This window comes from Periplaneta americana, chromosome 3 (genome assembly GCF_040183065.1).
Source record: "Periplaneta americana isolate PAMFEO1 chromosome 3, P.americana_PAMFEO1_priV1, whole genome shotgun sequence".
Taxonomy (NCBI): domain Eukaryota; kingdom Metazoa; phylum Arthropoda; class Insecta; order Blattodea; family Blattidae; genus Periplaneta; species Periplaneta americana.
In genome coordinates, this window is record NC_091119.1 from 47,342,363 (window position 1) to 47,370,116 (window position 27,754).

The window sequence follows — 27,754 nt, forward strand, 5'->3', positions numbered from 1 at the left end:
GTGGGGGATAGCAAATAAAATATCTGGATATATTATTGGATACGAAACTTACATGGAATGTCCACATAACTCATATTGTTCGCTAGTCTCTTATTGAATTCGAAAATTATACCCGTTGATAAATAGACGTTCACAAATTGGATTGTATTGTTCAATGTTACTCTACACCTCGCTTGTACGACCTCATTTAACCCACTGAGCGTCAATGTGGGGGATAGCAAATAAAATATCTGGGTATATTATTGGATACGAAACCTACATGGAATGTCCACATAACTCATATTGTTCGCTAGTCTCTTATTGAATTCGAAAATTATACCCGTTGATAAATAGACGTTCACAAATTGGATTGAATTGTTCAATGTTACTCTACACCTCGCTTGTACGACCTCATTTAACCCACTGAGCGTCAATGTGGGGGATAGCAAATAAAATATCTGGGTATATTATTGGATACGAAACTTACATGGAATGTCCACATAACTCATATTGTTCGCTAGTCTCTTATTGAATTCGAAAATTATACCCGTTGATAAATAGACGTTCACAAATTGGATTGAATTGTTCAATTTTACTCTACACCTCGCTTGTACGACCTCATTTAACCCACTGAGCGTCAATGTGTGGGATAGCAAATAAAATATCTGGGTATATTATTGGATACGAAACTTACATGGAATGTCCACATAACTCATATTATTCGCTAGTCTCTTATAGAATTCGAAAATTATACCCGTTGATAAATAGACGTTCACAAATTGGATTGAATTGTTCAATGTTACTCTACACCTCGCTTGTACGACCTCATTTAACCCACTGAGCGTCAATGTGGGGGATAGCAAATAAAATATCTGGGTATATTATTGGATACGAAACTTACATGGAATGTCCACATAACTCATATTGTTCGCTAGTCTCTTATAGAATTCGAAAATTATACCCGTTGATAAATAGACGTTCACAAATTGGATTGAATTGTTCAATGTTACTCTACACCTCGCTTGTACGACCTCATTTAACCCACTGAGCGTCAATGTGGGGGATAGCAAATAAAATATCTGGGTATATTATTGGATACGAAACTTACATGGAATGTCCACATAACTCATATTGTTCGCTAGTCTCTTATAGAATTCGAAAATTATACCCGTTGATAAATAGACGTTCACAAATTGGATTGAATTGTTCAATGTTACTCTACACCTCGCTTGTACGACCTCATTTAACTCACTGAGCGTCAATGTGGGGGATAGCAAATAATACTCAAATAGGTACATCGCCTACAAGTTCTTTTAAACAATTTCCTGCGAACAGAAGTAAATGCCCCATGGCTTGTAAGAAATCAGCAGCTGCATCAGGAAATAGGAATTATTCCAGTGCAACAATACATCCATTCAATGCCAAAATCTTACTTCAAATAACTTCCTGACGTTCCTGGAGCTATGGCATAAAACATTGGAGCAAGATTTTATGTCGTCTACACTTAAAAGGAAACTACTTGAGATGATTCTTCATAAATTTTAATCAATCATAACAACGTAGAAACGTCAGGATCACATTTTAATCACTTCTATGTTTCTCAGATTTCACAGCAACTCATTAAATTAATTAAATAGAAAATAAATCCAAGAAGAGGACTCTAAACAGCCAACCTCATCATGCTACTATACAGGGTGTTTCAGAAATACATTGACAAGCCTTGGAGGCATTTTCCTCACAACAAGTTCATATGAACATATGTCCGAAAATCCTTAGTTCTTTAGTTATTAATGAAAGAACATAATGAAACATCTGTTAGATATTGTCAGCTTGGTAGCAAGTGTTGCAACTTTAATCAATTCAGAAACTCATAACAATGAAAGTTTACGTTCAACGCGTTTCGAGGTACAATTCAACAACTTAAGTTTGTAACCGATAATAATATTCATTTTGTTAGATAATCGAATGATGTTATCGATACAAGTTTGCTGATGACCTATTCTATCCTAGATGGCTATGTGTTGCCATGGAGACTTGTTGATTATAGTCATTTGTGTACATTTTGAACATTTGTTATGAGTTTCTGAACTGATTTAAGTTGCAACACTTGCTACCAAGTTTACAATATCTAACAGATATTTCATTATGTTGTTTCATTAATAACTAAAAAACTAAGGATTTTCGGACATATGTTTATATGAACATTTTTACTTGTTTTGGTGTGAGAAACATGCTCCCAAGATTTGTCAAAGTATTTTTGAAACACCCTATATAATGTGTTATGACAACATTGAACAAGGATCGCTTCTTACTGGTCGACCAATAAACAATTCAATAAAAAAATAATAACAAAAATTCATTACCTAGAAAAAGAACATGATGATCGACGACCTTATGACTATTCTTGTACGACTGTCAGAAAAGGCACATTATTGGAAAGGGTGTGTTTCGAAATTCTTTACTTAAAAATAACCCTAATACAATGTTCATCATCATCATCATCATCATCATCATCATCATCATCATCATCATCATCATCATCATCATCATCATCATCATCATCACCACCCATTCCCTACACTACACCTACACGAACACCTAACATACACTTACCATAGTACAGGACATAACTCTTCACAGATAACGTGGTCCGCCGAAGTGGTGTGCAATTTTAAAATGGGTCACAGTCCTGCCATCTATTCGCAGTATGCGGAACCCGAATCACGCAAAGTGAAGTGGGTAGGTATTAGTCATACACGCACGCACGCACACACTCACACACCATGTATATTAAATTACAATACAAATATTGCAAACGTGAAACTTAATTTCCAGGTATAAACAACAATGACATTGTACATTTTATTTTATTTGAAACTTCTATCTAAATAAATTGTACATGCCGGTATTCTAAATTATGTTTGTATACTTATTCATATAATAATTAAGATGATTGCGAAAGTGTTGTTGTAGTAACAGTGCATTATTTGAAGGTTTCTTAAAAATGTACTGAATTATTGGCACTTAAATTCATTACTATGGTTATACGAAAACGTTTCCAGTTATAACTTTATTTGATGAAGTGACGATAAAGAAGGCGAAAATAATTCGAAAGAAAAATATAATTAAACATTTAAAGACAAGAATAACATGTTCATTCAACTGATAATATATGTCTATCAACATTTCTGGAAATTCCGTAACTATAATTTACATTTCAATTCATTAAAAATTTAGATATTGGTATTGTAATTACAAGACATATTTGTATGCCTTTAATTGCCGTATTATGAATGGCTAAAGCAGGAGATAGAGGTTGTGGGAGGTTCACTCAGCGTACATAGTCTGGTTTCTGAGTTGCTTTCGCCATTGTTAAGGAAATTCTAGGATAAGAATAATAGGCCTATGCTTATAGGCTGCAGTGCATATTGATTTATTTCCCATGATCCATTACCACTTTTAATCAGAACAGTATACATTATTTTGCAGTACAAAACACTATTGCACTTTTAATTATATACTGTTGAGAATATTGTTTCCTTTCGGAATTTCTTACGCTGTTTGTCCATCTATGCGTATAATAACAAAAGTTAATAGGCCTAGACTGTAATATACTGGTACTACATTACAACAGAACTGATTTATCAACTGAATTTTACATTTTAGAAAAACAAATTTTAATTTGAATATTTATACTGTTTACTAATACCATACTACATTTAAAGACAAAATACTTGGGTACTGTAGATATTTGAGTATTGGGCCAGTTATTTTTAAATCATTTTTAAGTGTCGTGTTTTGGAAATAGTATCTGATATAATTTAGCCACGAACAGGTATTCGTCAATATTCTTACAATTCAATATTTTGAATAGGCCTAATCATTTTAAGATGCTAATGACAACTGCTTTCATCTCGCTAACATAAATTTGTGTGTTACATTTTTAGATCCCTTCCCTCACATCATAATGCCATCAAATTATGAAACTATGAAATAGTAATTATTTAATAATTATTCCGGGTAAGATGAGCTAATTTAATGTACGATTACCTACTTATTTATACAATTATTGTAGTTTATGAATATGAGGCCTATGCAATTGAAGGGTTCAGAGCCATAGTGGACCAAATGCCATTTATTAAAACCGGAGAAAGCAAGGGTTAAAGTTAAGTGAATACCATAGTTAAAAAGAAGATTGACATATCATTTAGTTTCAATGTGCATACTTTATATTACTTGCTATATGTTTCGTTAAATTATGGTAAGCACTTAATTTTAACTCTTGTTTTCTCTATTTTTAATAAATGGCGCTTGGCCCACTATGGCTCTGAACCCTCCAATTATTTGTATCCCATTCCTCACAATTAGGCGTAATAAGATTGTTACTGAATTAAAAAAGAAACATATTTGTTTGTTGAATGTGAATGTTTTATACACGTTTGTATTTTCTATTAAGCGGGCATCAGTTAGATGGAAAGTGAAGGGAGATTTTTGTTAAAACGGGGAAATTTGATCGCTAGTAGGGAAAACGGAAACATTGAAGTCAAGGAGGAGGGGAAGGAGGAGGAGGAGGATGAGGAGGTTTATTACTCCATGCTCATGTTCCTTATTGGTTAGGTTATTAGTAATGACTAGGGATCGTATTTTGTCCCAGGGCACGTACGGAGATAAAGTTAGCTGTTCATAGACAATATTGACGTGACGTCATACTTGAGGCGTGCCACAGCATCTTGTTTATGCTGAAGTTGACTTTCTATTCATGATTCAAAACTAGACATCATAGACTGTTTACAATGCATTACAGTGATAAAGACTGATGCTACGATGATGTTTTCTACAATTTAAATTATTTGTACATTTATTTTCACTGGTAGAGTTAAGACAATAAGGCCTACCCTTCCACTTAACCAGCATAAAAATGGACATCAAATATAAATAACAGCAACACAGAAAGCAATGGAGTGATGATGATGATGATGATAATAATAATAATACTAATAATAATAATAATAATAATAATAATAATAATAATAATAATAATAATAATAATAATAGGAAAAAGGCAGATGTGTTTAGTTACATGTAATTCGAAGAGTTAAACAATTGCAATTTATTATTATATAAGACAATTTGTGTTAAAGAAATAATATTTCATACTGAAGGACGATTTCTTGATATATGAAAAATAAAAATTATATTCTACAAAAATTATATTTGAATAAAGATCATGTTGTAAATACGAAAATCAGTCTTTTTGACAATCGTTCTGTTGAAAGTACTCACTGTATGAAGCCCCTTTATGCACCATTATAAAGTATTTACAAAATAAGTAGGCTAAACCATTATGAAATGAAATACACTTCATTACAATACACAACACTACACATAATAGTGTAAAATATAATGTTTGATCAATGTAGGCCTATATTCTTTATCATAAAGTAAAAATAAAAATAGCGCATTTTAGTGTACATAATTTAAATAATATAAATTATAAATAGCTATGTTTGTTCTGCCCAACTTGACTAAACAGGATTCGCGTGAGCAGATACAAGTACTTCACTTGCTACATGCTCGCACTCATTCGTTACAGCAGAAACTCCAATAATACTCGGACAAAGTACGGTTTCTAGTAATGGCCATTAGGCTAAGAGAATGGCATTAATATTGTATGAATATGAAAATCGATGAAAATGTTTCACTAACAATAGATCAGACCCAGTAACGTCCTCATAAACAATATGTTTGTAATGCAGTTCGTATGTTGTTTACCAGTAACATTTAGATATAGTGTAATTCATACTAATAAATATATCTGCTTATTTCTATTAGGGTTTCCAACTAGGTATTCGGGCAAAGACAATGGAAATGGCTCTTGCCAATATTAAGACCCTTGTTGTACCCCATGGAACTGATGATATGAGTATTAAAAGAGATGATCTTGAAGAAGGGAAAATAAAAGATAATGTTATTTCAAATGATGACGTAAGCGTAGGAAAACCTGATGGACATGACAGAAACATACGAGCGTTTGCCAGAATAAAGCGTCGCAGTGCATTTAGTGTGCCAGTTACTTCTGTAGAAGTGCATAACAATCAGAGCCTAACCTCACATTCTCGTCGGTGTAAATCAAGATATACTACTTCCATCCCAAGAGGACTGCCCTTTTGTTCCAGCTGTGATAGTACGTTAATAGAAGGCGATATTACAAGCAGTACGTCTGACTATGACAAGAAAACATCAATGACACATGAAGGAGATACTAAAAAATCATGGATTTTCCCAAGACACGCAAAAGAAAAAGGCACAGTAAGCATGTTGAGGGAATTGAAAATGTTTTAATATCGAAGAAAATGAAGGGAAATACCTACCAAAAGAAACAGAAATCAATGTCAGTCATTTCAATGAAAACGAGGCAGTTAAAAATGATAAACTGTTGTTTGTTCGAGATGCATCTCTCATTACATGCAATGATCATAATTATTTGCTCCGTTATAAAAGCAAAGTAACTGATCGTGCAAAACGTTCACTAGTTGACAATCCTCATTATCAGCTTGAATTTGACGAAGACAATATTGAATCCAGTACCAGTAGGCCTATCGGTACTTGTGATTCTCCACTTCCTGCAATACGAAGACACTATAAGAAAAGTTACAAAATAGAACACATAGAATTGAGTGAGAAAAAAAGAAACGATTGGAAAAGAAGCGTCATCATAACGATTCTCTAAATAACATCAAGAGTTATAACAGAAAGATGAAATTGTGTAAACATTATGCGGCAAGTAGTTGCTTGAAGAAGGAAAAGTACCTATATATGCATTCAGAATTCCCATGCAAGTTTTTTCACACTGGACTTGGATGTTTGGCAGGAGATCGTTGTAAATTCAGTCATAAGGCCCATAATAAAAATATGTAATCCTTAGTGGATACACATGAGGAAACAGCTTCAAAAGAGATGAAAAGTGGTCACAGTAATATCAGCACTTCTGTCGGGAAGTAAAAAATACCATCGCTCCTTCAAATAGAAGTTCCAATTATTCCTCCACAACGTTAGAGAACACAATGTTCAGGAAAGACTTACCTTCTCCAAACAAGTATGACTTACCAGTCTCTGAAGAAGGAGGTTCTCGTACACCAATGCCTTCTTCACCCGAGTATGATTCACAAAATGAATATGGAAACTTCGCCGTCATTCAGCCAGAGGACATTCAGAATGTATGAAAGTGAAAACTGTAGAAAACAGAGAAATAGAACTAGAGACGAAAAGCAATAAAGAAATTACATGTTCCTCTGCACAGCCCATAACTGCACAAGAGTGTTACGAAAGTGGACGGTCAGAAAATAATAACTTTTTACCTCTGAACCTACCTAATAAGCAAAGAGAACTTTTCCTAAAGATTCAAATAAACAGAAAGAAACAACCTCAAACATTCTGACCTATCAGAAAGAGATTAAATTAAATAGAATCAATGATACAGAGAAAAATAAATACTGAAGAAAAGTATTGGTGTTCGAGTGATGAAGAGGATCCAGGTTTGGTAAATGTTCTCAAGAACTTTTCCAGTCAAACGTCTTCATTAAATTCATCTAAGGAACTTCCACATAAAGAAATCAATGAGTCTGTAAATAGAATTTTGTCTAGCATTAAATCCAGACAAGAAATATTACTTCTGTCTTGAAAGGAAGTTCTGCATCCAATTCACAATTAGCAGAACATGTTGATGTCAAGATACAAGTGCTAGTAATGCAAGCCAGAGATCCTAGACTTGCTTCACGAGATCTTCGTAGTAGGAATAACATCACAGCCTCAGCAGCAATGCCTTCCAGTTCCTGCTGCACTCAGACTGAAAGACGTTCATCGAAAAAACAGGATTAAGATCTGTTACAACAGACGTAAAAAAATTAGTATTTACAACACTACTCCTGATGACATAGAAATAAATGGTGACGGTGATCTTAGAGGATCTGGTTCCCATAATACTATAGAACTAAGAGAAATCATGGGACTTCCGTTGAACCCTGTACCTTATTATAAACCTGCCAATGAAACAGATGCTTCATTACATTCTCATCCACTCATTTCATGCAAATTAGTGCCCATCACAATACCACGGCCGAACTTTTCTGGATTAAAAGTGAATAAAGCAGATCCACGTGTTCTTAAAGACCCAAGGTTACGTAAACTGTTCCATTTATCATCAAATGATTTGAATAACGTAGGACCACTGCCACCCATATGGTCTACAACGTTGTGTATTACCAATGACTACCGACAACAGAATAACGGAACAACAGGAACACGTAAAAGGAGCATTGTTACAGACAGAGAACTCCATTTCCCCAGCTTTAAAAAAAAAAAAAAAAAAAAAAAAAAACGTAAACCCGCCATGATGCCTATTTCAGGTATAAATTCTACTGCTGGATTGATATCTTCTAGAGTTACAGAAGATTTGTGCTGCAGGAAACCAGAAAAGGTATCTCAGAAATTCCAACTTAATTTATGCCAAAGACCAATGAATGATATTACAGAATTGGCAAGTAAAGTGAGTGCTGACAAAGACTAGAGAATAATGTTACCTTCTACCAATATGGACACACAAAGCCAAAGAGTGAGTAATGTGAAGATCCGAGAGAACAAGCAACATGACCGGAAATCTTTTTCTCCTCTTACTGGTGATAAAATGTGTCATAAGTAGTTGAAGATGAGTACTGGAGATTTGTCCGAACATTTGTGATTAATTTGTGCAATTCATTTTCTTGTATAGATCTATATAAATAAATTAATTTATGTAACTTTTTCTTTGTTAGAAAAATATGTAGGCCTAATGATTATTGATATCAGTTTTCATGAAGATTGATTTCTATTGTAAAATCGGCTGTTGTTCACTCCTTTAACAATAAAGTTTTTTAGTACTGTTTAAATGTCTTATTTTACGTAGAATTTTGAAATATACATTAATTTGACATACTGTGAACATGCACAACATAGCTTTTGGTCCTATAATATTTAGGGCCGGTTGTATAGACCATTTAATCTTAGATCAGAGGTTAAATTGATCCTCGTTCTAGCTGAACTTGGAGTTTTGTGTTGTATAAAGTCTAATCTGAGATTAATTTGTCTTAAACTAAAGTCAACTTTGACTGAAGAAATTTCTCCGATTAAGTTAAATGATCCAAGTTCAGTTATTCTTTTCTGTTTGAAATATACGAGTGGCAGATTGTGCAAAAAGAATAACCATTATTATTAATATTAATAGATGTATATGTTTTCAATTTCTTGCCTTAATACACAAACATTCTTATATTTTATAAGGCTTTATCGTGTTCAGGAGTATCAAATAACATAACCTATAATTATATTACGTTTATAACCATTAATTATTAATGGATATAATAGGTACATTTATAAATTTTCAATTAACTGCATTACTAAACGAAAATTGTCGTTTTATAAAGCTTTATTATGTTTAGCAGTATCAAGCACCGTAACATGATAACAATTTGGAGAACGGTCAACAAGCACCGTAACATGATAACAATTTAGAGAACGGTCAATCTTCTTATTTTTCGCCATTATTTACAATGCACAAAACAAACCAGTGTCTCCAACAGAGTGTACGGAAAGTCGCCAAAAAGTAGTTGGAAAGTCGCTAGATTTCTCATTATCAACAAAGAAAGATTAAATTTTGTCACTATGGGGTGTTAAAAAGGTCGCTAAATCTCGATTTAAGCAATATAAAAGTTAAAAGAAATTGTCGTTGAAAAAGAGTAAAAAGTCGCTAAATTGGCGACACTGAACAAACCTGTACAACATGGGCCGCGCATCACATACTTAATCTGTTTATGCATTGTTGCCAAATCCTTTTCACGTGAACTTAGACTGCATTTGAACCAAGGTAATTTGATCGCGGAAAAGTTTTATACAATAGAAGAAGTGTCTGAACTCGGTTCACTTTCCGATCTTCGATCAAAGTTGATCTTTAGTCAGGGAGTTTTATACAATTGGGCCATAATGTCTTAAGCAGTGTATATACAGTTATTTTGTGTTTATAATAGACAATGTAACTTTTCATGATTACCTGCGTGAACTCAGAACCAACAGAAAGTCTGAAGTATAAAGTCATCAAATAATAATTTGTGGATTAGCTTCAAATTTCAAATTGTTGTATATTTTGACAAGTCTAGTTGCCTGTGTTAATTGTTTTCCTTAATCAGAAGTACGATTTACCTTATGCATGATAGAGGCTACGTCATAGGTGCCGTACTCTCGCGTCAACAGCTCGTGCAGTCTCTCCATCTCCTTGATGTTGTCGGCGTCGTGGTCGTACAGGCGCCCCAAGTACTGCAGCAGTGAGAAGAACTCCTGCGCAGTCGCGTTGCTCTTGTGACTGCTGCTTCTGTTGACACGGACATGACAAGCCGTTTTGGAGAAATGGAATGTTTGATGGTTAGCGATATTGGTTATTGACAATTACGTCGGATGTAACCTACGTAAATACTACATTTAATCAGTGGCGGTACTTCGGGGGAGGTAAGGGAGGAACGCCCTCCTCACATTTTCTTCTTTTGAAAGTAAATACCAAATAAAATATGTGCCTTGAAATTCGAGGAAGATTCGATAATTTTTAAGTTCACAGCTATAAGAAAAACTCGGCTGATCGAGTTTTAAACTACGCGCGCTCATGTGCTGTAGAAAATTGTGAGAAAGATGCGAGATTGTCTGTGTGGAGGAAAGGCACTCCATTCCTTCTCTACTGCAGTTAACACACATAGACAATAGCGCACTAGCGGCCAGAGAAAGAAGCAGAGTTTTAAAGCAAGTAAATGAACGGAGAGGGAGGAGATCCTCCTCTTAATCAGTCATGGAGGGGAAATAGAAGCCGACTGGTCGTGCAGCAAGCTCGCTACCGCTGCCACCTAACGATGTTGCATTCAACCGGACTACAACACATCTAGGAGGAGACACAACAAAAACAGTTTTAACGCAACGCCATGAAAGATACCATGTAAACTTTTTTTTAAAATTATAAATAAAAAATATTATTCATTGCACTTTATATAGGCTACTGTTCATGGTTTGAAACTTTCGTGGATATTTGAAAGTTAAAGTCGGGTTTATGTAAAACAAAGAGGAAGTAGTTTTACGTAGTTGGCCCCTGAAATTCACTTCTATTCATTGTTTACTAGACAGGGCAATAGCCAAGTTGTCAATTTTGTACAAATATATTTGAAACTGAAAGTAAGTACTCCAAACTACATCATTTTTAACAAAAAAATTAATCGGCCACCAGCAGCTTTGAACAATAATGATAGTGTGACTTTACAAGAACTGACATTCTTCAAAAGTATGTGATACTGAACTTGTAAAATGTACATGTGGCAATACAGACCACGTGGGTGGGTGCAGTGTTCTCTCTTTCCTCAGATTATTTCCCATTCCCATTTCCATTTTTCCGTAAAACGGTTCCGGTTACGAGTTAGTAGCTAGTCTCTTCCAACACGTGTGATGCTGTAGTGTGCTCGAGATTGTGTTGTGAATTTCCTTGTAATTGTTAATTTGTGCAATTATTCAACAATGAATGGAAGTGAAATCATAATATATTTTGGACAATTTAGGAAACTCAGTTTACAAGAACAGATTATTGCTATACAGAAGGGAAGGCCAACCCCAACACTATCTGGTCTTACATGTATGTATGTAGGCTAATTTGTAGCATGTTTCATTCAGGAAGGTGTCATTTAGTGCTGTTAATTTCTTTCCTCCTCTTAAGAAATATGCAGGTGCCGCCACTGCATTTAATTACCTGTTATAACTAGAGAGCGGAATTTTAGACCCTAAAATGTTGCATTTTAGGCACCTAAAATAGGCTCTTAAACTCCTTTATTTAGGCTCTATAAAATAAATTTTTTTTTTTTTTTTTAAAGAATGTCACTAATGTAAGTTTCAACATTTATTTAACGCAAAATTCTAGGATTAAAGAAACTTCCACACATTTCACATTTTACAAGGATACACGTGCATACACAAAATGAAGACATTCTGTCTATAAGTTAGTGTTTTTCATTCACCAATCACATTCCCATAGTTTGCTTCACAGTAGATGATCAGCACCTATTGTGGCTATTGTCTCGCTCACTGCTGTACTTACAAATGGTGAGAACAAAGAAAGAGGTTGTTATCTGTCTTGGAATGTAAGAGAATGCTTATTCGGGTACAACCAGCGAGTTTGTGTTAAATTGCTAACAGACAGAGGAAGATATAATAATAATAATAATAATAATAATAATAATAATAATAATAATAATAATAATAATAATATAATAATGATAATAATAATTTGTCCTGCAGGAGTTCTTTTACATGCCAATAAATCTACTGACATGAGTCTGTCGCATTTAAGCACACTTAAATGCCATTGACCTGGACCGGGATCGAACTCGCAACCTCGAGCACAGAAGGCCAGCGCTATGCCTACTACGCTACCCAGGCCGCCTGAAAGTTGGAATTTTAGGATTGAAAGATTGTAAGAATGAGAAGGGGTGGCCTGGAGGTATTTCTCTATTGTGTCGTTCACTGCTAGGAAGGAGTTGTTGTTATCCGTCTTGTAATGCAAACTGTACGAAACAGTTACGAAAAGTGATGCAAAAATTAAAAGAAATTAAAAGCAGGCACTAATGTCGAAATAGGCATTTTAGGCACTATAAAACCTATTTATTTATACAGGGACATCATTTTATTTTTACTTGCATTTTTATTGTACCTGCATTTCTGAATGTACTTCACTCTCACCCCTTCACTAATGTCCTTGCTCCCGTCAGACACACAAACTTACGGCCGCTGTTGCATTCGAAGTCTTCAAGCAGTGAAGTAAACACTGCAGTGTATAGTGTGTTTCATAAATATGATTGCGTTTTCTATAGAAGAAAGAACCTATATTAATAATATCGTACTAAAAAATTATATTCAAGAAACGATAAATTCAATTTCAGAGAATATGCTTCAAAATGTTTTTAATAATATGCGTACTGAATTGAAGCCTGCATTGTAATGAACGGCAACCATTTTCAGCAACTTGTTTAAAAATTCGGATTAGCTTTTTTTGAATTGAGGTGGCTAGAAGCAAAGGAATGCTAGTGACATTTGTAATAACATGAGTTAAGTGCATCCAGTGTAAGCAAAAGTATCTAAAATTTTAGTGGCAAAGAGATATTTTAATCGCATCACACATTAAAATTTAAATAAAAATGTCACCGATTTTACGAAAGCTTAAATATTTAAACCCCATTTTCTCAAAAGTAATTTAAGTGCACTTACAGCCCTTTACTTACGACCCCCTCAATTTAAATGCACTCTCTATATTGTATGCTAACATCAATAATTAATATGCTAAATAAAGTAGACATTACATAACGAACATAGCCGCCTGAAAAGTTGAGTTTTTGAAAAAAAAAAATGTTACTACTCTACTGTATTTTGATAAATTCCGTAAAAGTGATGATCAAACTGAACATTGTAATATCGTATTTCCCTACAACATATATGGATACACTACTTTTCTCTCCTCCTATGCCTAGTAAAATGATTTGTTTACATATTGCACTAGTAACATCAAACTCCTGAAATGGAAGGGGGCAACAGTGTTTCCGAGTATAGCCAGGTTAATGTTAAAAATGTTGGTAAAAATAAAGTGATGTCCCTCTACTTATATTTCCATGAAAAATGTAAATATTAAAGTTCAAGCCTGTATGTTTTTTTAGAATTAGAATTAGCCACGAAATCCCATGAAGGGCAAGGGCCTCCTGACTATGCAGGGTGGCTTGTCAAACAGTTCCCGGTTAGCCACTCCGGGAATGATGGTATCAAGGAAAAAAATAGGTTTTTGTCTAAATTCCGCTCTCTAGTTATAACACATGTAGATCTAGCTTACACATTGCACGCCGCTGATCGATTCTTATGTCTACGAGGATCACAATTGTAGGAGTAGAAGGAGACCGTTATCTGAAGATCGCTCAAGCTAACGCATAAATCTCCCAGGCCTGGTCTGTAGTAAAGACCCGCAGCACTTGTAACCACGTAGAGAGACTACTATTTTGGTACTATTTTCCTGCTCTCTACTGATGAACAGTTAGATGTCATTAACACTGTGCGTAACTTCCCTCAAGATGCTACCAACCGCCCAGAATGTAACAGAAAATAGTTCCTGGCAAAACCACCTGATTCATCAGTACTTTCGAGATTTATTGGTGAACCAGTGAAGAGATGAAATTAACTTAAAATAAGTACCATTCACTGCAGTACATGTAGCAATAATAAAAATAATTTCAGAAAACACTGAATTTAAGTAAGTTGGTAGTAAGGAAATTTTACTTCCGGAATTACATCATTTCGGAATTTGCTTTTTTCTGGAATAATGTGCACTCTTAGACAAAAAAAAAAAAAATGACCGGACTCTTGAAGCGTAAATTTGTCTAAATTCCGTTCGGCCGTGCGCCTGATACACGAGACTAAAATAAGAGTAGTAAGGACGAAACCAGCGAGATCCAAGAACATACTCTTATATCGGCAAACAACGGTTTCAACTCTGTGTGTGTGTGTGTGTCATAGCTCCGTGGTAAAACTCTGACTTCACACGCAGAAAAATCGGGTTCGTATCCGCCTTCGTATAAGTATATATATTTGTTTCGTTTTATTTTTTCTCTAGCTAGAAACAAATGATACATTTATTAACATGCACAGGAGTTTGGATTAGTTTAAAAATTAAACAAAAACATTCAGTAATATCGGAGACTTCTTCCTAATTACCCTTGAATTAAAATAGATGCTCAGTTCTTGGATCTTCTCCCTTCTCCATAAGGAATATTGATCAGTTACTATAATTTGTATTAGTAGTAGTAATTGTAGTAGCAGCTGTAATAATGATAATAATAATAATAATAATAATAATAATAATAATAATAATAATAATAATAATAATAATGCAACAACCAGAATAATAACAATAATAATATTCATAGTATTACAAACACAATAATAATAATAATAATAATAATAATAATAATAATAATAATAATAATAATAATAATAATCATCATCATCATCATAATATTAATAGTAATGCAAAAACGAGATGAATAATGTTAAAGACAAAACCATGTGTGTCCAGATATTGGCTACACTCGTAAATAGTGCCGTTACATATCTGCTTTGTGATAGCTCCATGGTAACAGTCTAGCTTCTTGTATAGGCGATTCAAGGTCGTATATCCCGTAGGATGCAGGCGGTTATAGATGCGGAGAGGTTACATACCCGATATTGAATTTTTTTGATCTATTTTGATTTTTGTTTATTGGTCTCCGAGATGTATTTCTTTATTTTGTTTAATACAAAGAAAAGGACGATGTTTGTTTATTCCTATCCGAGGAGGATTTCTTTTACTTAAGGTTTATTTTTGTTTATTTCTATCCGAGAAGATTTCGTTTAGTCTTTTTAAATACAAGATACAACGGAAAGGATTGCTATTATGTATCTAACTTTCCCTTTGTAAATATTAATTTTCTGTTAAATATTTCACAATACTGGTTATTATCGCTATACAAGAAGTAAAAAATGAGAATGAAAAAACAAAGTATAGACTGAGATTCAAACTGGAAACCTTTCGGATACAAGACCACAATGCTACCGACTACGCTATGCAAGAGAGACGATGACTCTTTAAAAAGCATGTTATATAATCATCATATAGTGGTGGCAGTGGAGTGTTGGAAACATTTACGACAGAAGAAATTCGTCCGCGTGTGTATTATGCTCTGACGAATGCACCCGAAGTCTTCCGAATTGGACATAGAATCTGGAGCCCTGTCATTTTTTTTTTTGTCTAAGAGTGTACGTAGATTCGGAAATTGTCCATTCGGAAAAATGACCGGTAATCCTAAATAGAAGTTAAATGTACTTGCAGACATTCTCTAATAACCAATCCTGACTACGTAAATATTGTAATGAAAGAAGATAGACAAGATAAACAGAAATGCAGGGATAGATGGACGGGCGGTTGATTGAAAAGTTATAATATGTAATCTGATGAAAGAGCGTACTTACAGATTTTGAGCGAGGTTCCAGGTAGCTGTGCGGCTGATTTTGTTGATGTTACATACTGCGACCGCAGGGAAGGGCACGTGCCAGATGGGGTAATTGGTGGAGTCCACCGTGGTGACAGTGGGCGAGTTGATGTACTCCTTCCACACGTCCAGGATGATGAATACCACACCCCACGTTGCCACCAGCTCCACCACCACCCATACCAGCCTTAAATCAGCAAATAATAATAATAATAATAATAATAATAATAATAATAATAATAATAATAATAATAATAATAATAATAATAATAATAATAATAAACTAGTTCGATTAATTAAAATGTGTCTTAGTGAAACTTACAGCAGGCCAGTTTCTATCTGATGCTTTTCCAATTCACTGCGAGCTAAAGCAAGGCGATGCACTATCACCTTTGCTTTTTAACTTCGCTCTAGAATATGCCATTAGGAAAGTTCAGGATAACAGAGAGGGTTTGGAATTGAACGGGTTACATAAGCTTCTTGTCTATGCATGACGTGAATATGTTAGCAGAAAATCCACAAACGATTAGGGAAAACACGGAAATTCTACTTGAAGCAAGTAAAGTGATAGGGTTGGAAGCAAATCCCGAAAAGACTAAGTATATGATTATGTCTCGTGACCAAAATATTGTACGAAATGGAACTATAAAAATTGGAGATTTATCCTTTGAAGAGGTGGAAAAATTAAAATATCTTGGAGCAACAATAACAAATATAAATGACACTCGGGAGGAAATTAAACGCAGAATAAATATGGGAAATGCTTGTTATTATTCGGTTGAGAAACTTCTGTCATCTAGTCTGCTGTCAAAAAATCTGAAAGTTAGAATTTATAAAACAGTTATATTACCGGTTGTTCTTTATGGTTGTGAAACTTAGACTCTCACTTTGAGAGAGGAACATAGGTTAAGAGTGTTTGAGAATAAGGTGCTTAGGAAAATATTTGGAGCTAAGAGGGATGAAGTTACAGGAGAATGGAGAAAGTTACACAACGCAGAGCTGCATGCATTGTATTCTTCACCTGACATAATTAGGAACATTAAATCCAGACGTTTGAGATGGGCAGGGCATGTAGCACGTATGGGCGAATCCAGAAATGCATATAGAGTGTTAGTTGGGAGGCCGGCGGGAAAAATACCTTTGGGGAGACCGAGACGTAGATGGAAGGATAATATTAAAAATGGATTTGAGGGAGGTGGGATATGATGATAGAGACTGGATTAATCTTGCTCAGGATAGGGATCAATGGCGGGCTTATGTGAGGGCGGCAATGAACCTCCGGGTTCGTTAAAAGTAAGTAAGTAAGTAATAATAATAATAATAATAATAATAATAATAATAATAATAATAATAATACTCAAAGCTATAAGATTTGGCTTACAAAGAATTGTCAAAATGATCAATAATCTTACAATAAATCAAAGAGAAACTTGTACAGTGAATTAACGAACTGTACCCAATGTAAGAATTTATCATCGAAATGAAATGAGCGTATTATCAAAGACAACTCAGTTTTTTGCGACTGCGATATATCGATTGTTTCTCACTGAATTTTGTATGCTGAATGCGATTCTGGATTTGTTTAGATTAAAAAACGGACAGAACAGAGCGAAAATAGCACTTAATTGTGCGCTTTAGAATCAAAATGTAGACAACTCCACTGTGGCTTGGTTTCAAATTAGGACAATTCCTTCAGCAGCCAATGAGAAGCCCACATTCGTACCACATTTTCTCATCACGCATCGCGAATCCAACATGACTGATTGTTTATATAATCGGTTTGTGGATGAATAAGTGCTGTTTTAGGTAAATTTGCTTTGAAACCGAGTTAGAAGAGACTTAGATTCAAAAGTAGACAATTTCACTTAAAAAAATGGCTTCTTTGGTTTCAAAAACAGGCAACTCCACTTTGAATATGGCTTCATTTGGTTTCAAAAACGGACAACTCCATAACTTAGTTTCGGAGATGAACATATCCACTTTTTAAACTTAAATTGCGACCTGAATATTAATTTTAATCACATTTTGAGACTGAAAAAAATGTTTCTATTACCCATGAGAATGTTTTAAAAAAATATACATATAACGGTGACATTGATTTCCGAGGATCTAGTTTTTCGCCTCTCCTGTAATAAAAGCAAAAGTGGAGTCGTCCAACTTCGATACCAAGTTTCTCAACTATACTGTATAAGAACCTATATTTTGTAATACATGTTACATTGTAATATAATGGTATGTCATTCTATTATGAAAGAATAGTTTAAAATAATTAACTTTTAGCCCTTAAACTAGTTTTACTGCAAATATTATCTGGTGTTATTGCTACTCTATTACTACTTTTATAATGACTGGTATTATACTTCTCCAGTGCTACTGCTATTAACTTATATCAATAATTTTATTGCTCATGTAACTACTCGTACTTATGCCAGAGGTTCTCAAACTTTTTCAGCCACGGAGCCCTTGGCTCAGTCATAGTTTTCCGTCAGATGTTTGCTCACCATGAACTGTTATGAAAGAGTGCCATTAACAAAACCAATACTTTGTCAAAAACAATGACTTGTGGAATAAAAATTATGATATTAAAAATTCTCATACATTACATTAAAAATATTTGTTTCTAACGTGAACAAGTTTAGTGAAAACGCATTCTTTTCTCACCATACTTTCAATATTCTTTTTTAATGCGATGAGTGGTGCTGTTTTCCACCCCTAATTTGGTTGGATCGAAGATATTTGAAGTCTCATTTCGGATTCAGCATGCAGTTGTCTTGCGGTACTTTGTCTTCGTCGTAGCAAAAGGAAAAATTCCTCTTCACACATGCAGGTGCCGACAAATGAAAGAAGAACTACATCAGCTTTAGAAGACAATTCAGATTACTATTTCTTAACACTGTATCAAAACTCTCCCAATGGTTTCATCTGAAACGTTGTCTGCAGTCTAGAGTCAGAAATGATATCAGTAAGATTTCATATTGTTGCGTCGCCAGGGTACGAGGCTTTTCTGAAGTTACAGTGGGATTCTTTACTCAGGAAACCTGATGTACTTCGCTCTAGTTGTCCAATAGACTCGCGCAAAACAAGAAGTTGCGTTATCTCATTATACAGCTAATCTGGCAACAATTGATCAGGTCAAAACTAATCACGGAACTCTTGCAAGTACCGGTATTGGGAAATACTCCACAATACGGTTGCGGAACAGTTGGTCCAAAACAGGGATTTCCTCTTGAAGGCCAATATATTATCATTAGCTGATAATATAGTGCTGCTTTTTCCTTGTAGGGCCAAGTAGTTTCACTTACTCTAGTAAAACTATTTGCAAGTTAGACAAGGCTGAAAAGCCGAGACTTTTCATTCATACAATCTTTTAAATTTCTTTTTCAGAACGAAAAGTTAAATTTGTTCGGATCAAATTTCTGCATATTTAAAGGACAAAACTAAAATTCTTTCAGTCACTTATTACCACAATTCACTGCTCTCTTAAATTGACTGAACATATTGGGAATTGAATCAATAGCTTTCTTAGCTTTCCTATGAAATAGTTCATATATGTTTAATCATAATGACATCAACCGAAGTATATCGATGACCGCAGGGATCCTGTATCACAGAACACTATTTACAAAGTAAGTGATTTAAAGAAAATTAAACAAATAACGTAGAATTAAATAATATGGATTTGTACTAAATAATTTTCACTGGGATTATAAAGTCTGACAAAAAGAGAATTATTAATATGTCAATTATTGTTAGGTTTGTTGAAATATAAATGATGGTGAAGAATCTTCAAACAGTCATTAATTATTGAAACGGAAATTTCACACTAGTTGAGAGGATCTTTAAGATTTTTTAGAAATGTCCATGATAGTTTAGAAATTCCTCCTCTATAACCAAATAATAAGCTAATAACTGACCAATTGTCTTCTGAAAGATTATACTTCAATGTCAGATAAGGGATGTAGGGTTAATAGATTGACTTCTTTTCTTTATCCACCTCACCAATCCATTGTAAATTTCCCTCAAATCTGATAGTCGGATTGCTTTTTGTGTATATCTGTTTATTGAAATTATATCGGCTCTACGATGTGAACCGTCAGTAGAGAGACAGTGGATTTCTTCATGAATTTGCCATCCTAAGGATTTAAGGTAGAGGCTAATGCAGTTCTTTGTGATGTCTTGCATTAATGAGAAGTTCGCCTTTTGGATATGATCCCAGCACATATCCAAGTGTTTCAATCTCACTGCATTTCGGAAAACGACATCGGGTTGTGTTGAAACTTCTGCCCGCTACGTCACGAACAGTGGAGATGTTACATGACATTTCTAGGGCGTTAGTCCATTCTGAAGGAGACAGTTGTTTCTTGTTAGAGGCACATCTCGAAAAGAAAGCAAAAACGAGCAAAATTGTGTTAAACTTTTTTGTTTGAAATATCTCAAACACGAAAATTTCACTTGAAGCAAGTAAAGCGATAGGTTTGGAAGTAAATTCCGAAAAGACGAAGTATATGATTATAATAATAATAATAATAATAATAATAATAATAATAATAATAATAATAATGTTTTATTTTCGCTGGCAGAGTTAAGGCCATAAGGCCTTCTCTTCCACTCAACCGGCCTTAATCAATACAATACATATTTAAATTACAAATAATTACACTACACTTAAAAGGTTCTCCAGCTATATTCTTCAGTTAAGTTTTAAAGTTTTAAAGACTAGTAGACTACATATTTATTTAAATTTAGATAAACCTATAAGGTAAAGTAGTAACTTATTTTATGAGCTAATTTAATTCAATCAATTATAATTAATTTAAGATTTGAGTTAGCTAGTAAAATGATGAAAATTAATTCAATATAAGCTTACTAGGACTATGTTACAGGGAGAAAAAAATATATAAACCTAAAATATATTTCTATAATGAGAATATTAATGTAATTGCCATTAGAGGTTTTGTAAATCTATTTAGAGAAATTAATGATAGTAATAAGAATGGACAGATGTTAGTTTCATTATAGGTAGCAAATATTAATCAGCAATTAATCTGTTTAGTAAGAATTTATGTAATTTTAACCTAAATGAAGTTATTGTCCAACAACCCCTTACATCACTCGGAAGCGAGTTCCAATTTCTAGCAACTGAAACTGTATAAGACGAAGAATTATGTCTCGTGACCAGAATATTGTACGAAATGGAAATATAAAAATTGAAGATTTATCTTTCGAAGAGGTGGAAAAATTCAAATATCTTGGAGCAACAGTAACAAATATAAATGACACTCCGGAGAAAATTAAATGCGGAATAAATGTGGGAAATGCATATTATTATTCGGTTGAGAAGCTTTTGTCATCTAGTCTGCAGTCAAAAAATCTGAAAGTTAGAATTTATAAAACAGTTATATAACCGGTTGTCCTGTATGATTGTGAAACTTGGACTCTCACATTGAGAGAGGAACAGAGATTAAGGGTGTTTGAGAATAAAGTTCTTAGGAAAATATTTGAGGCTAAAAGGGATGAAGTTACAGGAGAATGGGGAAAGTTACACAACTCAGAACTGCACGCATTGTAGTCTTCACCTGACAAAATTAGGAACATTAAATCCAGACGTTTGAGATGGGGAGGGTATGGGCGAATTCAGAAATGCATATAGAGTGTTAGTTGGGAGGCCGGAGGGAAAAAGACCTTTGGGGAGGCGCAGACGTAAATGGGAGGATAATATTAAAATGGATTTGAGGGAGATGGGATATGATGGTAGGGACTGGATTAATCTTGCACAGGATAAAGACCGATGGCGGGCTTATGTGAGGGCGGCAATGAAACTTCGGGTTCCTTAAAAGCCATTTGTAAGCAAGTAAGGCCTAATGTAATGCTTTTCACGCGATTTACTTTATACGTCTCTTCTTCGTGGATACAGTATTTTGTCTGGGTGCATGTAGTAATTAATTTACCACCACTAACAGTGACTGAGTCGTAACATACAGGGACATCATTTTATTTTTACTAACATTTTTAATATTAACCTGGCTATACCTTTGGATCAACGCCGTTCGCTACCCCCTTCCACGACTGGAGTTCGATGATACTGGCGTAATGTACAAACAAATCACTTACTAGGTATATGAGGGAAGAAAAATAGTTCATCCATTTACGTAAACTAGGAAATATCGCGATTTTGAGTTTGATAATTTTCATTAGGCTTTTGTTTAATCAAAATACAGTACAGTATTAACAATGAGTGTTTTTACTCACGAACTGAGCTGTCCATGTGGACGTATTCATTATGCAGTTTATATTATACTGTCTACAGCACATTAGCGTACAATATAGAGAATGTAGTTAAATTGAAAAATAATCATAATATGGATATTTTAACACATTTTTGAACATGGTGGCCGTTCATTTCGATACAGGCTTCAGTTCTAATGTGCATATTATCGCACTATAGACTATTGTACCTAATCCCAATTACCAGTTTCGACTTTCGTACTAGTAACTCATGTTGAAATAATTCTGTACCTACTCTATAAAAGAGTACCTTACGTACTATAAATTCAATCTTCACTTCTGCCCGATCCGAAAAGATAAAATTACTCAGACATGCTATCTACTGTCCGTCCAAGTGGTCACGTCGCAAGGTCGTACAAAGGGGAGGGGGGAGCACATGCCAGTTAATTACTTAACAAGGTCCTTTTATTTAAGTTATTTTAAACAGTTGTATAATGTTACGTAGACGTCCATTCCTACCAGAAATTAATGTTCTCAGAAAACAGCTAAGACAGCCCAGCCACTAGCCTTTACAGAGAGGCGAATAGAAGCTGGTGGGGGAAACCGGGATGTGACGGAGGCAAATGGACGACAGTACCTGTGCGAAAATGATTCAATAATGAAAGCTCTTTCGTCACTGGAAAACGTGAACATATTTTTGGAACGTACTGTTTACTATGACCGTAAGGCTACTATAGGACTGTATATGCGGTCTTGGATCTGTGTGGAGGACGGTTGAACTTCATTAGTAGAAGGCGTGGGAGTGAAGTACATTTAAAAACTCAGGTACAATAAAAATTGAAGTAAAAATAAAGTGATGCCCCTGTACAACAAGGCAACGTTGCCAAAGAGCGACTGTCTCGTTTTGTTCTGGGCGGGTAAAAAGTCGCGGCTTCTATGAACTAAGTAGAATGAAAAGAAGTGTAGCAGCACTGTATTGCTGCTATTACCACCACTATAATCATCACTAGTAATGTAACACAGTCTATAGATGGCTTTTATTGTAATGTAAGGTATGTGTCAAACCTCTCGACCCAGTGGCGGCCAGGCTCCGTGAGGTAGCGATAGCCGTGCAGGGTGGTGTTCTCGCAGTAGTCGCACACCTGGGCCCACAGCAGCGCTTGCCAGCCGCGTTGCGGAGGTCTTGCGTACGCGGGCTGCAGCGCCGACACGCTCACCGGCGTCATTGCAGCGAGACAGTGTCGGCAGCCGTCCGGTTTGCACCAAACACGACACGTACTGCGTATCCATGGCGACGACGGGGCGGACCTGTACACGTCATATCCTGTTCCTGTTTACGCAGCATCGCTCAATATTAATAGATTAACGTCACTAATAATAATAATAATAATAATAATAATAATAATAATAATAATAATAATAATAATAACAATGAATTTATTGCATTGCGAATGGGCTTGGTAATATTGGTACTGTTCAAAAGGGAACTAGGTTACGAGAATATCTTTGAAGTACAATAGACTAGGGCCAGGCACTATACTAAAAAACACTGACATTATTGATATAAATTCGGGGGTTTAGAGTCATAACGACGTATCTACAAAATTCATGTTTTGAGATAAATGCAAAAGAAGTTTTGCAACAACTGAAACACTATCACTGTTACCTCCTATATTATTGTGTGCGACATATGTGATAACTCGTTGTTATTAGAGTATGTTTACATCCGCTCAACAATTTTTTTGTGTTTAAGCTAAGTGTTACGTAAGAAAAAAAAGACTGTGTTGTAGATACGTTGTTTTGACTTTAAATAAATTGTTCTTTTTGCAAGTTACACTTGATTTTAATATTAATGACAATAGAAATAATGCACTGAATTATTTATATATTATTGTGTAATTACATCTAATTATTGTGAAACAAACAGTTTTATAAGTCTTTCTTCTAATACTGATTAGCAAGGTGCTGGATAATAAGCCAAAATGCTTAAAGTACTAAATTGATGGCAATATACCATAATTCACCATAACAAAGTGCAATGACTTTTACACAAACCTGTTTCACTGAAACAGTAGTAAACAATTGTTATACTGAAGAAGGAATAGTCCTCAGTAATAATAATAATAATAATAATAATAATAATAATAATAATAATAATAATAATAATCGTAGCGCTACAGCACTTTAAGGGTCCAGACCGACCAGCCAGCTGCTGGCCTCAAGCACAGATGCTTAAGCAGAGGTGGAATCTAACTAGAATAGAGGTATCGTGTGATTAGCACGATGGTCCCCATACTAGCCGTTATAGCTGGCTTTCTTAATCGGATTTCTCTACTTATCATAGCTCTCCAAGTGCATCACAATGCTGATTGTCATCATTATCATCATAATCACCTTCATTAACTTTCGCTTCTTTCCCGTCTGTAACATCATTTATTAATTACTTATAGCATGGTGGTGATACTGGTCAGGAATAATCCCCATATTGCGTAGATCCAGAAGATATTTAGCAACTGGAGAAGAAAACAAAGGCTGAAGTGTGAAAGAATCTCGCATTCTTGTTTTAGTTCGGCGGATTAGTATTCTTCTAAACTCAAATTCTTGAGAAGTCCTGTTGCTGTATTTAAAATAAATATGTTCTAAGTCTTCTTTCCTGTACTGAAACCAGGCCATCTTGAGCCAATTGACATTATTTACATCACTGAAAACTTTTCTGTCCTTTCTCATGTAGCGCCTCAGTTCTGAAAAATTCGGTACATGCTGAATTTCAATTATATGGTATTTTTTTGTTTGTCATTCTGACAATAGTGAACCATCCCGACGTGAAATAATTTTGTTCTTTTCTCTACTGAGACATGATCAGAGTCGTACTCTATTTGTGGCCTGACTCAAAGGACATATCATTGATTAAAGGGATGTCAAGATGCCCAACAGCATGCAGAAATATAACAGACATATTTTATATTTCTGGTTTGTCCACTGCATGTTTTGAAAAAGGAATTCCATTCCTTACCATCTGAATTTTTTGTAGGAAATTAAAAAGACATGAAGCAACTTCTGCAGATCCACGTTTGGCAGTTCTTTCACTCCACATAGCATGCGACTTCTCTACAGAAAATTTATTGTATACAGTTAAGTTGTACACAGCCAATCTTCGCCCATAAAATAATGCTTTAGCATCTGCTTTGGGACAGTAGCAGACAGCCTCCAGATCAAATTCAGCTAAATGGATTTCCATTTGCAGCTTCCGCCTCAATGTTGTCTTTTCTAGCCCTCGCTAAACATTTCTGTTTATTGTGAGCATCCTGATCTTGACAATGAATTTCTTTGCCTGTGGCATTCATATGAGAAAATCAGTAGCATGTATCGCACAAATCATTTTAGTCAAATGGAAGGGCAAGTTAAATTCTGTGTTGTGAATATATTTCGACAAAATTATTCTTTTCAGTAGTTATGCCATCATTTTCACATTTTTCAAAGTACAGTTTGAACATTTTCTTACGATTTAACTAATGAGGCAAGTACACTTTCTCTGAATATTTTCAGGCATAATGTGATATTATTTTTGGAAAATCATTAATATGAAATGTAATTTCTTCCATTACAACATCTGACTTAGACAAGCTGGTTTGTGCTGACCTCTTTGATCTCTCAAAATTATATAATGTTCATTCCTTTTGAACATACAGCATTTCATGTGTGAACGATTCAGGCAACTCGAGTGTTGCAAGAAACTATGCCTGACAAACTTGCCATTTTTCACACTCTACCTTTGGTTAAAATCTAATTATCTGTGTCATTTAAATTCCAAAATTCTTCATGAATTGGTAGCCACTCAGCCTGAGTAAATTTGAAATTGCATTTCCTTATACATTTTGAGCAATCTTTCGGTTTAACTGACCGTCCAGCAATTGATTTGCCTTTGGTAGATATTCTGAACTTTCAGATTATGGAATATGGCCATAATTTTCTAAATGTGCATAAAGGGATAATTTTGATTTGAAGTATGTACGTAGTGACTAATTTTTAAGTAAAATGGTTTATAAGTAATTATAACGCACTTGACATCTGTTGATTTTATCAAAATTCTAAAATTGAATATTAACGACGAGTAATGAAACATCATTACCGGTATATTTTCGTACCATTGCAGGCTTCAGTATTGATCCTTAATGTTGAAAAGGCATCGCGGAAGTTAACTGAATCTGAATTCTCTTCAGTAACACATTTTTCATTTTTCAGGAGATCAAGAATTTTTATTCCTCTAAAAAACACATTTTTCACAAACTGCTACTATTGCTCCATTAGCAAGTAACCTAAGAATTCATCTGATTAAGTGGATTTTTTTTGGAGTTTATAATTGTAAGTTTTGAAGAAAATTGTTCACAAATGTAAATATAGCTGTACTATGTTGACTGGAAATTAGCAAAGGGATGAATATTTTGCTTTTGAATGTAGGCCTACTATTTTAAATCTATCTAAACCTGATAAATGATTGCATTGTGTTTTAAAATGTGTCACTCAATAAATCCTCTTCTTCCAGATAACTGATTCATTCATTGCTTAACAAGTCAACAGTTCAATAATCTCTCTGTAGAATGCAGGAATAATCATATGATTATTGTCAATACTCGCTATTTTATGTTTCTCCCGAGTTGTAACTAGTAACATTTGCCAAAATAAAGAAAACTGAGAATAGTAAAATAAAAATTCCCAGATTAGAAATTTACTTACTCACTTATGGCTTTTAAGGAATCTGGAGGTTCATTGCCGCCCTCACATAAGCCCGTCATCGGTCCCTATCCTGAGCAAGATTAATCCAGTCCCTACCATCATATCCCACCTCCCTCAAATCCATTTTATATTATCCTCCCAATTACGTCTGAGCCTCGTCAAAGGTCTTTTTCCCTCCGGCTTCCCAACTATCACTCTATATGCATTTCTGGATTTGCCCATACGTGCTACATGCCCAGCCCATCTCATACGTCTGGATTTAATGTTCCTAATTATGTCAGGTGAAGAATAAAATGCATATAGTCTGCTTTATGTAACTTTTTCCATTCTCCTGTAACTTCATCCCTCTTGGCTCCAAATATTTTCCTAAGCACCATATTCTCAAACACCCTTAACCTCTGTTCCTCTCTCAAAGTGAGTCCAAGTTTCACAACCATACAGAACAACAGGTAATATAACTGTTTTACAAATTCTAACTTTCAGATTTTTTGACAGCAGACTAGATGATAAAAGCTTCTCAACCGAATAGTCTAATAACAAGCATTTTACATATTTATTCTGCGTTTAATTTCCTCTCGAGTATCATTTATATTTGTTACTGTTGCTCCTAGGTATTTGAATTTTTGCACCTCTTCAAAGGATAAATTTCCAATTTTTATATTTTCATTTCGCACAATATTCTCGTCACGAGACATAAA

General features: G+C 34.6%; 1 protein-coding gene across 1 annotated transcript in view; it reads right to left on the bottom strand.

The window, feature by feature from the left end:
• The window catches only part of LOC138697016 (sodium channel protein Nach-like), a 49,846-nt gene extending 22,731 nt beyond the window's left edge, over nt 1–27,115 (bottom strand). Inside the window, exons 1-4 of the mRNA XM_069822609.1 lie at nt 27,061–27,115; nt 23,388–23,652; nt 16,078–16,284; nt 10,210–10,378 (exon numbers count right to left, since the gene is read on the bottom strand). Coding sequence (XP_069678710.1) covers nt 10,210–10,378; nt 16,078–16,284; nt 23,388–23,652; nt 27,061–27,115 — 696 coding nt within the window. The remainder of the gene's footprint in view (nt 1–10,209; nt 10,379–16,077; nt 16,285–23,387; nt 23,653–27,060) is intronic.
• Between the last annotated feature and the right edge of the window lie 639 nt (nt 27,116–27,754).